The sequence below is a fragment of the Panicum virgatum genome, chromosome 2N (assembly GCF_016808335.1).
Source record: "Panicum virgatum strain AP13 chromosome 2N, P.virgatum_v5, whole genome shotgun sequence".
NCBI lineage: Eukaryota > Viridiplantae > Streptophyta > Magnoliopsida > Poales > Poaceae > Panicum > Panicum virgatum.
The window spans coordinates 63,264,574-63,276,539 of NC_053146.1; the positions used below are offsets into that span (position 1 = coordinate 63,264,574).

At 43.7% G+C, this 11,966-nt stretch overlaps 2 protein-coding genes across 2 annotated transcripts; both read left to right on the top strand.

Moving 5' to 3' along the window:
- Positions 1-1,354: 1,354 nt before the first annotated feature.
- On the top strand, positions 1,355-6,717 carry LOC120661776 (succinate--CoA ligase [ADP-forming] subunit alpha, mitochondrial). The gene is made up of 7 exons (XM_039940720.1): positions 1,355-1,757; positions 3,787-3,996; positions 4,433-4,603; positions 4,689-4,812; positions 5,058-5,119; positions 5,753-5,834; positions 6,275-6,717. Exons 1-7 carry the CDS (start codon positions 1,548-1,550, stop codon positions 6,412-6,414), a joined length of 999 nt encoding a protein of 332 aa, XP_039796654.1. The 5' UTR covers positions 1,355-1,547; the 3' UTR covers positions 6,415-6,717.
- A 2,701-nt stretch (positions 6,718-9,418) lies between these two features.
- On the top strand, positions 9,419-11,126 carry LOC120661778. The gene has a single exon (XM_039940722.1). It carries the CDS (start codon positions 9,502-9,504, stop codon positions 10,936-10,938), a length of 1,437 nt encoding a protein of 478 aa, XP_039796656.1. The 5' UTR covers positions 9,419-9,501; the 3' UTR covers positions 10,939-11,126.
- The last annotated feature ends 840 nt before the right edge of the window (positions 11,127-11,966 follow it).

Genomic DNA, 11,966 nt, shown 5'->3' on the forward strand with positions numbered 1-11,966 from the left:
CGCTCGCGGTGATCGTGTTAATTACTGATATTGTGTGTATACTAGCTAGTTACGTGAACACTGATAGGTTGCCTGAAAAAACGTTAATAGCAGGTTAGGAAGAACACGAGTAAAATATGATGTCAGTAATGCTCATATGTGGCCTTGCTGGAGACACCATCAAATATAGCTTTTGGGCCATTCCACCATTGGGATCTGGGCCTCTAAAGCCGAACCACATTGAGGAGAGAGAAGAATATAATTCCAATTGAAATTCAGATCTAGAAATGCAAGTTATAATTAGTTTTGGGGATGAACTAGACTAGCATGATATCGTAATTAATTACTCCCTCCTTCCCGAATTATTAGTTGTTTTGGTTTTCTAGATGCATAATTTTTACTATATATGCATCTAGATATATCTCATACCTAGGTGTAGGTGCATAGTAAAACCAATTTATCTATAAAAGCTAAAACAACTATTAATTTGGGACGGAGGGAGCAAATTCAAGTAAGAAACAAATAGACACGGCTCCCTTCACCCAATTTTTTTTTTCATGTGGACAAAGCAGCTTAGAGCAAACGGCGAGGAGCAATCTACGATTTTTTTCACTTTCAAGTAGACCACATACTATTTTCCAGCCAAGGTTTGATGCAAATCTTGGGTTACGCGGCTGTATGAATCAAATTAACGCCTGTAGAAAGCCTATTAGAGTGTGAGAATCTTGACATGCGGCCTGTACTTCAGCTAAAAATATAAAAAATAGAAAGCCATTGGATGAAGGAGACGTGAACTAGGAAAAACAATAGATGATTTTTTACGTTTTCAATCATTAAATTCTTGAAGTCGCTTAATTTACATTCAATTGTATGAAGATTTCCTGCATACAAATTTAACGCTTTATTCCCAAAGAATATGCTGTTACATTATTTGGTGGGGAAGACGATTGAAAAGTGTAGCACTCGCTTCAAGGGGCCTTTTAGTTCCCAAAAATTTTTTTGGGGCCGTTTGACCACTAATTAGGAGTATTAAATATAGATTAATTATAAAATTAATTACACGGATGGACGGGAAATCGCGAGGCGAATCTATTAAGGCTAATTAATCTGTCAGTAGAGGTTGATTACTGTAGCACAACATTGTCTAATCATTGCATAATTAGATTCATTAGATTCGTCTCGCGATTTCACCTGGGTTTATGGAATGGGTTTTGTCAGTTATCCATATTTAATACTCTAAATTAGTGGTCAAACGTTATAACATTTAATACTCTAAATTAGTAGTCAAACGTTGTAAGTTACTGTGGCGCGTGAAAATTTTTGGGAACTAAACGGGCTACAAGTTTCGCTCAACGAAATATCGACACTACGGGGGGTCTAACGCGAAGTTTGACCGACCGCTCAACTTTCCCTGCAAGAATGGATCGCGAGAGCCCAGAAGAGTAGACCGAAGACAAAGGAAGGCGAGGGGCACCATCCCAAAAACCCGAAAGAAATCGAATCGAGTTGGGGGAGAAAAAAAAGAAAAAGGGGGAAGAGCACGCGCCGCCGCCAGCACCGCGCCCGCCATGGCCGCTGCCTCCTCCCGCCGCGCGTCGCAGCTGCTGGGGTCCGCCGCCTCCCGCCTCCTCCACGCGCGGGGCTTCGCAGCGGCTGCCGCCGCCGCGCCCTCGCCGGCGGTCTTCGTCGACAAGAGCACCCGCGTGATCTGCCAGGGAATCACGGGGAAGAATGGCACCTTCCACACCGAGCAGGCCATCGAGTATGGCACCAACATGGTACGCCCACCGCCGCTGCCAACCCCTGTCTATCTCCCTCTGATTTGCGCCCTCGATCCGTGCGTTCCGTTCTGTGCTGCGCGATTCTAGGGTTTGACGGACCCCGTGCTGTCCAGTCTAGTGGGTTTGCGGTCGCCGATCTTCATTTCCTCGGGTCCTACGGTCTCGTTTCGCTGCCTTACGGTTCGATCCAGAGCGAGATATTTAGTACGCTTAACTGGATGTTATTGCCAACTGTTGGAGGCAAAATGTGTGCTATTATGATTGTTTGTTTCTTTTCGCGGATAGTGATATTATGTGGCATAACGCCTGAAACTGTAAGTGAAGCAGCAGCAATGCCTAGGTTTCATTATCAATTTGTTGAGTTGATTTGAATGCTGGTGACTTATGTTTATTTGCACTGTCTAGTAATTTTCAGCGCTGTTCGCCATGCAATCTAGAGGTCGCATTTGGCAGTTTGATAGAATGATAGGGATTAGTGATTTATGTGCTGTGACTCAAGAAAATGTCATCAAAGTATACAATGTTTTGATGGAATTCTTGATGTTTTATAGAACCAACATGCAAATTAATTGTATTTTTTGAGGTTCTGAGAATCATATCCATCATGAATGCATTGAAACCTTTCATGCTGTTCTAGTACAACCTAACAAAAATATCATGTATGAAGACGCAATCATTCCTCAGTAAGTGGAATCGAGGCAAGTTTTGTTCCTGATCTGTCTTATGTAAATGCGCTGCAGTCCTCACACAAGTAAATTGTGACATAGGAAGAGGGAAGTAAGGAAGTCAGCATGTTGGCATGTGTTTGGTTTGGGGATCAGGTGGGTTGGGTTGGGTCCATTCCAGGTTTTTTAGGTTGGGTCCGACCCATATAGTGTTTGGTTGGAGGGTTGGGTCGAACCCAGTTTTTTGTTTGGTTAGAGGGTTTTGTAGAGATGGGATGGTGTCCATTTCACACCGTTAGCAACAGTAAAACATGGACCCCACATGTCATCCTCTATTAGTTTTTATTCCTCTGCACCTTATCTTCTTCCTCCAGCTCAGCGGACCGCTCGCCTCCGCCGTCCTCCCCCGCTGCGGCCCGAGCTGCCTGCACCGCCCCCTGCTCATCTTCTTCCTACCGCCTCCCGCCTCTTCACGCCTTATCTTCTCCCTTGAGCTCGGCCACTTGCTCCTGTGCCGGCATCTTCCGCGCAGAGCTCAACCGTGCACCGGTGGCGCTGCCCCCAATCGCCTCAGCGTAGAGCTTGACCATGCACCGCTCGCCTATGATTTGCATCCCCCAGCCTTCGATTTGCGTGGCTGCTCGCCCACCGCCGCCCCGCGCCTGCTGTGTGGCTAGGCGCCCGCAGCTCCACGCTGCGCAGCCTCCGCTCTTATGCGTGGGGCACGACACTTGTCGTTTGCCGCCCCCAGTGCTGCGCCGGCCGCCTTGCCCGCTCCCTCACCCCATGCTGGCCACCGCTCGCAAGCACCATGCCGTGCCGTCCGCCCCCGCGCCCATGAGCTGGAGGCAGACGGGTCGAAGTGGGTTGACCCCGTCCCCTCATTTTGGGCAGATCAGATGAACCCACATCCAGAGCGAATATTCCTTTGCGAGATGAACCCAACCCACATGCGCCTCCAACCAAACACGGGTTCATCTGTGTCCAACCCATTCCAACCCACCTCAACCCATGCACCAAACACAGCCTTGAAGTCTGGGGTGTTGTATGATAGGTTCCATTTACGTAGCATGATGCTTGGAGGTTTGAAATTCTAATTTCCAGTTATGTCCTTGACTAATTGATTCATATAATTAACTGTGCCACAACAAAAGAATTGGCTTGGATGTGAACATTTTTTGCTTGCAATGTGGTGTTTTAATACAGCTGAAAGGGTTCATGCTGCACAAATTGTTTGGGAAATTCATTTATATGTTTCATCAGTTTTCAGTAAACAAGTAGCTTTTGAATGTAATTAGTTTGATTTTTTACTTGTATTTTGTGGAACTCTTTTTTTATTAAGGTCCTTTTTGTTATAACAGGTTGGTGGAGTGACTCCTAAGAAAGGTGGAACTGAACATTTAGGGCTTCCAGTGTTTAACTCTGTAGCTGAGGCTAAGGCTGAAACAAAGGCCAATGCATCTGTTATATATGTTCCACCACCATTTGCTGCCGCTGCTATAATGGAGGCAATGGAGGCTGAGCTTGACCTTGTTGTCTGCATTACAGAAGGAATTCCTCAGCATGACATGGTAATTTTTGCCATTTCATTACTTCGTTAGTTACTATCATTTTTGTCTTGTGAGCTTGGGAATCTGCTCAATGCCGTATCATCTTTGGTTTACTAGTAACAATACTTGAAAATTACTTTTTTTTTTTTGGCAAAAGCATTAGAAAATAGTGTGAATATCTTGTCAACATCATCTTGCGCAGATGGATATGTAGTATGTCATTATTCTCTAGTGGGCAGGATGAGTTCAAATTTTGTTAAATAAAGTAGGTGATCCAAATAGACACAGATTTTACAAGCATAGTCCGTGTAGCAGTTTGCTTGCTGATATTCGTTTTATGATATTTTTTTCTACACATTGCTATAACCTTTTTTAACTTGTTTCAAAGCACAATTTATTCTATTTTACTTTGTTATTGGAACTCCATGAGGTGACAATGTCCCCTTTGCAAATTTAGGTGAAAGTGAAGGCTGCATTAAACAAGCAGTCAAAAACTCGATTGATTGGGCCGAATTGCCCTGGTATCATTAAGCCTGGTGAATGTAAAATTGGAATCATGCCAGGTTACATCCACAAGCCTGGGCGTGTTGGGATCGTATCTCGTTCTGGTACCTTGACATATGAAGCGGTATGTCTGTTATTATTATTTTTCTTATGCGTGCACCTAATCAGATAATTTGTTTGACTAAGTTGCATTTGAATTTTGTTGACAGGTGTTTCAAACAACTGCTGTCGGCTTGGGGCAGTCAACTTGTGTAGGCATTGGTGGTGACCCATTCAATGGCTCAAATTTTGTTGATTGCCTTGAAAAGTTTGTTGACGATCCTCAAACAGAAGGTACACCTATAGTAACTGATACTTCACAATTTTAAGCAACTTTCTTAAAATAATAACTGTGAACTGCGTATTCTTCTGTGGCATTAATCCCATATATCTGGTGTTTTTGGCACTTGAATGCTTCAACTGCATTATTTGTTTCTTACTTATCTTCGATACTATCTCCATATGCCTTTTTCAGTCAATACAGTTCCATTCCATTTATGGATTGTTCTCCCTACTGGACAATATGCTGTGCCTTTCAGGTATTGTTCTCATTGGTGAAATTGGAGGTACTGCTGAGGAGGATGCTGCAGCATTCATCCAGGTAAGAGTTTGTTAGTACCATCATATATTTGGATAGTCTTTTTTTTTCCTGAATGACATATTTACATGCCATATTTGTGTATTGATTCCGCACTTTGCAACACCATTCCCTCATGAACTAGTGAAGTTTCATGCAGTTCAGTCTTGAGCACTTTTTCAGTGTCATAGGGACACATTTCCCATTGTTCTTTACGGAAGGCAATTAAGCTAGATGCCTGGACCTTGATTTAACTTGAGCATCTTTGCTTACTCAACCCTAGCTTGAAGCTGGTCCCACACTTCCTATGCAAGCTCTGGGTTATGGCCCACATTTTCACTAAGTAGGCCATCTTATCCATCTGGTATGTGCATTCCAGTTTCGTAAAAAACCCTTGTGGCTCCATAGACCTAAGGTAGTGGCAATGAACCAAAGAAGTTTCATGTGACATGGAGTGACTTCATGTATCTGGTCGGGTTAGAAGTTTTCTTTTGTCTTGTGAAGGGATTTACCATTTGTTGTTGCAGACATTACATTTTCATAATTGCATGTCTTCTGGCTTGGTTCTGGAACTTCTCCTTTTCTGTCTCTTTTTTAATGTTTTGCTGAATTAAGTTACGTTTTCCATCTGCTAACTTCATCTATTATGCTCTTCAGGAAAGCAAAACACAAAAGCCTGTTGTTGCATTCATTGCTGGACTTACGGCACCCCCGGGCCGTCGCATGGGTCATGCTGGAGGTATTACCTTAGCAAGACCTTCATTCTTTTATTTCGAATGTTACATATTTTCCCCCATTATTTATATATACGCTATATGGTGATCTAACCAATTTACTAAATGTCTATAGATAACAAAAGATACTTAAGCAATTTACGAGGCTATACATGAATAAAAGAGCCCTTTAGTCCCAAGCATGTTGTAGGCAAATTTATACATTTCTACCAATTTGGGGAAATTCCTTGTACTACTGTGACATTCATCAAACTTGCGCTGACAACCTGGTTTGCATTTTTGAATACACTGTAAAATAATCAAATCACGGTAGTATGCTAAAATGGGTTTATCTGGCCATTCTGATTTTTATTACACTGTTATATATTAATGTGCTAATTTTCCTAATCCAGTTTCATTTCCTTACATGTGCTAATATTAGTTCCATGTGATCCTTGTTATGCAGCAATTGTATCAGGAGGAAAGGGTACTGCCCAGGACAAAATCAAGGCACTCAGAGAGGCTGGTGTCACTGTCGTCGAGTCACCAGCAAAGATTGGTTCTACCATGTTTGAAATCTTCAAGCAGCGTGGAATGGTAGAATAGAGGGACGAAATAGTACAGTTGAGATTGGAAAACCTCTTTTTGGTGCTCGTGGTGTAATTGCGAGCAATTCCTTGGTAGAGCTGCGTCGCTGGCCACTAAACAAAACCACTTCGGCTTCCTTTTCTTCCTCAATTGTATGCCGTGTGCACCATGATCCTTCCCATGAGCTCATCAATAAGACATTCTGGAGTCATGGACATGATGTTTTGTTTGGAGTCATTGTGGATGCCTAAGCTGTTTAATTTTTTTATCATTTCACAAAGTTTTCAATCCAGGTTTATTGATCTGTTGGCATGTCTTCAATGCAAATTGTATTATTTTCATGTCTTCAATGCAAATTGTATTTTCAAACTGGCTCTCCGACCGGCGTCTTTTCTTCTGTCTTGCCTCCCAGTCCCAGCGTTGAAGCTAGCAATAAAATATCTTCGAATGGGTGCAGAACCGACCAGACGATGAGAGAATTTAATCCTTCCAATCTTTGCTAGCTCATCAAAGATCACACTTGACAATTAGATACATCGAAAGTGAATTTAACTTCATCAATGTGATCTTTGTGAATCGGGGTAGCATAAGCTATAATATTAGTTTTTTGTATCTCTAGATCTTCTAATATACTCTCTCCGTTCCAAAATATAAGTGATTCCAATACTCTTGGAAAGTCAAAGCATCTAAAGTTTGACCAACTTTATCTAATAAAGTTCCAACATTTATGATACCAAATAAGTACCATTAGATTTTTTATTATAAATATTTTCATAGTAAATCTATTTCGTATCATGAATTTTTGTAAATCATCTCTATAATTTTGGTCAAACTTGAGATGCTTTGATTTTTCAAGAGTGTTGGAATGACTTATATTTTGGAATGGAGGGAGTATTCAGCAACAACGTGCGTGGAATCTAATTCGACCTCTAGAAACAGTGATCTCGCTTCAAGGAGGATACGCGCACGACGTACTTGTTACATAGAGCTTCAGGCCGGCCGACACACAGGGAAACCACAGTAGAACACGGGTCTAGCATGCGCGTACTTGTTACATAGAGCTTCAGGCCGGCCGACACACAGGGAAACCGCAGTGGAACACGGGTCTAGCATGCGCGTACTTGTTACGTAGAGCTTCAGGCCGGCCGACACACAGGGAAACCGCAGTGGAACACGGGTCTAGCATGCGCAAAGCGGCAAATTGTGTCATGGAGAATCCGGTGGTACATTCACTGAGGAGGTGTGCTATGTCAATAAGATAATAATTACATGTTTGTGCCCAATTACTAGCTCAACTAAGGTCCCACTCACTCTGTTTTAAAATTGTAAGTTATTCTAACTTTCTTAGAGAGTTAAATTATTTTTATATTTCACCAAATTATAAAAAATATTATAAATATATTAATAGCACCAAATAGATATACAATAAAAGTATATTTATTGAGAAATCTAATAATATTTATTTGGTATTATAGATGTTAGTATTTTATTATATAATAAATTTGACCAAACTTATGTTTTGGTCAAAAAAGTTATAATACGGTTAACCTATTTTTACGAATTCTAGATGACGAAGCGCTCTGCTAGCGTTCTTTTTACCATTGCCGTTAATGAAACAGCTGATCGGTTTCATCAAGTTCTGAATCCGACTTCCGACTCTCATGTCTCATTCATAAGGCGAATCGGACTCGGACTCATTTCATGCCCTTCCTAGTGCGTGGATCGAAAGCAACTGACGCCACGCGATCCTGCTCTGCTTTTCCCTTTTCGTTCCAAGTCGTAACGCCCCGGCTCTTTATAAGGCGAATCGGAGGCAGGGTTTACGTTATCACTGATACATGGTTTATCAGTGCCCTCCGGTATCGATAATCGATTGAAAATCGGTGAAATATCGCTAAAATCGACTGATAAGGAAGATCAAATTCAAATATCGATAATCAATGATTTATCATTGATAATCGATGCAAATCGGTCGATTTATCGAAAATTCGGCTGAGAAATGTATTTAGCAGATGGAAAATAGAAATTTTTATAATATTTTTATTTGGTTTGTTATGTATGGTATTTTATAAGGTAAATTATACATACATACGTAGCTTACGATAGAATTGCATTAGAAATAAACATGTACATATATTTTGGATATAAATTGAATAAACTATAGATACATATTACATATATCCATGTTATGTATAATTATGCAAACCACACAAATAGACATACACCAAATGAAATTGCACATAAATACAAAAAAGTACATAGTCCATACAAACCACATTGTCCATATTAGCATAAATTGACACAAGTTTTATGCAAATTGGTAACAGACTCATATGACCACATCCATAATTCATACAGAAAGACACTTAAAACATCCATTTTTCATAAATGACACTTTTTTATATAATAATTATGTAAACCAATTAGACATTTAGACATAGTTTTTTTAGTATAAGCATACATATTATAGTCAACATTGAAGCCTATTGTATCCTAACCGATTTAACAACAAGTCAACATTGAAGTCTTTCTTCCCACCACTAATATTTAACACTAGTCTACATTGCAAATTATCAGTATAACCATCCATTTGTAGCATAATATACAACAATATAGTAAATACCCCATGCATATTTGGTCAAGTTGGTGAAAGGAAATAGAAAATCAACCAAAATTGTTGAATATCAACTGATTTGCATTGATTATCGATGGATTTGCATCAATTATCAGGCTTTAGTATTGGAAATATTTTTTTGTCTAAGCAAACGGTGGTTGTTTTTAATATGTGACATCATTCTAGACTATAGAGAGGCTCTAGTTTCTTATAGAATTTTTTCCACACTAGTTATAAATTTTTTTGAATTTTTGAAATTTGGATTGAAATCCATCGAAAAATCAATTGATAACGTTTATCAGTCAACATCGGTAACGGTAAATTTCACCGATAATCGTGATTATCGAACGATTTTGTATTCCATGATCGGAGGAGCAGCGAGTCCACTCTAATCCACGACCGCGCCAATCTCGCCCCCTCCCCTCAGCCGCTCCGGCACGCGCCGCCGGCTCGCGCCGCCGACGTTCTTGGGTAGGGCGAGAAGCTCGCGGATGCAGGTGATCAGCGCCGCGAGGAAGATGCCTGGTCCCGTGGCCCGGGCGCCGGCGAGGAAGCGTGGGGAGTCGCGCGGCATGGCTGACCGCCGCCATGTCGCCCGCGACGGGCTGAGCGCGAACACGAAGATGACGGCCTTCGCTTCAGCCGAGATTTCCATCCAAGATCCGCAGCTGGTCCTCAGGAAGAGGCTGCGCGCGGAGATGGAGGCGCTCCGCGGCCTCCTCAGGAAGGCAGAGCTACTGTCCGGCAAGAAGTCCGTCGCCAAGAGCCGCGCTCCACCTCGCTGCGGCAAAGACGGCCGGTTCTTGGCGGCGGAAGACGAGGCTACGGAGGCGGAGATGACAACATGTGCCAAGAGGAGGAAGGCGGTGCCTGTCGCGAAGGTCGCCGAACCCAGGATGTCAGCGGAAGAGATCTCCAGCCTAACCGCCCGGGTCGCGTCTCTCTCGGAGAACATGCCGGCTCACATCCTCGAGTTCCTGAGGAAGGAGTGCACCGGTCGCGAAGACAGGAGCAGCGGCGAGATCGAGATCGATCTCGGATCCATGAAGCACTCTGCCTTGTTCAAGCTGCGAAAGTTGCTTGACGAGTTCGCTGAAGAAGAGAAGCGTCGGGACCAGACGGATGCGGCGAGCGTGTCAGGGCGCACTGGGCCGTCGCCGCTGGATGAACAAGAAGACGGCGAGATCGTGGAGGAGGATGACGCCATCGTTGCTGATATATGCGGCGACGCCTCTCCCTCGGCAGCACAAAAGGTTCTTCGCTCGCCACCGCGTTTACTCGTCGTGGACGGTGAAGTAGAGGAGACAGAGGACATGCTGATCGATGTGTGCGGCGGCGGCGCCGCCTCCGCTCTGGCAACCAAGACGTTTGATGAAGCAGGGAACAACCAAGACAGCGGCGGTAGCAGTTGCAGCAGCTCTTCTGGATCCTCCAGCGATTCATCATGTTCTGACAGCAGCAGCGACTCCGGCGCAGACGACGCGAGAGTGACAAGCTGCCCGGTTCCATCTGACCATCTCCATGTTTGCTTGCTTGAAGACGGAGAGATGGAGGAATGCGGCGGCGCCTCCCCTGTCGCGGCGGCCAAGTCCGCCGACACCGCGGACAGTCGAACTTGTGGCAGCTCATGCCTTGAACAGCCCAAGGCGCTGGTGATTGCACACGATCAGGGCGCGTATCGCGGTCTCATCGCCAAGGCTTGTCAGAAGCAGCGCAGGATGCGCAATCCGGAGAGGCAGAGAGCCTATCAAGAGCTGGAAGAGATGGAGAGGGATGCGGCGCCGATCAGCGACTGGATACACCCGACGCACTTGGCGCAGCTGGGGATCACCCCGGCGGAGTACGCCGTGACCTCTGAGCGGGGTGTTCCTGGTCGTGGCTGCCCGGTGCAGAGGCTGCTTGGGCTCTTCGTGAAGAAAGTAGAGTAGCAGGCCATGGTGGTGAGGAAGATGTCAAAGGGAGCAAGACAAGTTACTCAAGACGTAACATGATGTGTTGACGTGTTATTCATGTAACTCGAATGTACTTCCTGACTTCCTGTTGGACAGGATCATGTACTCGTGATGTTTTATGTTGCTCAGAGCCTAGCAAAGCTTGTCCGGTGTTGATCTGTCTAGTGAACCTGAGTATAGCACAGAAAGATTGCTAACATTTTTTTTTACGAAAGGAATAATTAATAACATTGACCGATAGCTCTGACAAACACAACATACTGAATTACTGATTGCCACCCAGACCAATCAACTCATGACACAACATCAGTTCAAGCCTGATCTTATCTTATTATAGTGCCTTCATGCCTTTCATTCTCCCAGCCAGCCGATGTGTCTGAAGTCCCACCCCGCCTTCAGCCGAGAAATTTGCAAAAATGAGACCGCAAACATTGGCCTTTGTAATTTTGCCATTGGCCCCACATTTCATAAGCACATATGGTCCCACCGTGTCATTCACTGGGAGTGGCAAATTCACAAGTGGTCAGTGTTTGCAGTCCTAATATTGCAATTTTTTCGCCTTCCTTCAGCCGCATCCCATTTTTGAACTCCACTGTGTCTGCAAGTGCTTCTTGAACTTGAGGATCGTCGGCGTGAAGATCACAGCGGTGCGGCTGTGGAACACCACGACTAAGGAAGGGCCTGCCCTCGTCCCCATGGCTTGGCTGTCTTTATCTTCTCTTCAATGGCGGCCTCATCCGGGAGGATTTTGATTCTGAAGAACTATCTGTTGCTCACCTTATCGCTCGGCCCGTGGAGGATATGGACTTCTTATCTGAAGAAGATAAAAATGCCTACCAGCTTGCAACTGCAATTTGTCATGTTCACGCAGATAAGCAAATTTTAGGGATAGCAAGGAAATTAAAATTATATAACCATTAACATTGATGCCCTCAGAGTCACAACAGAAGATCTGATTTTTTCATGACCGACCAACTCATCAACACATATGCACTCCTTATTCT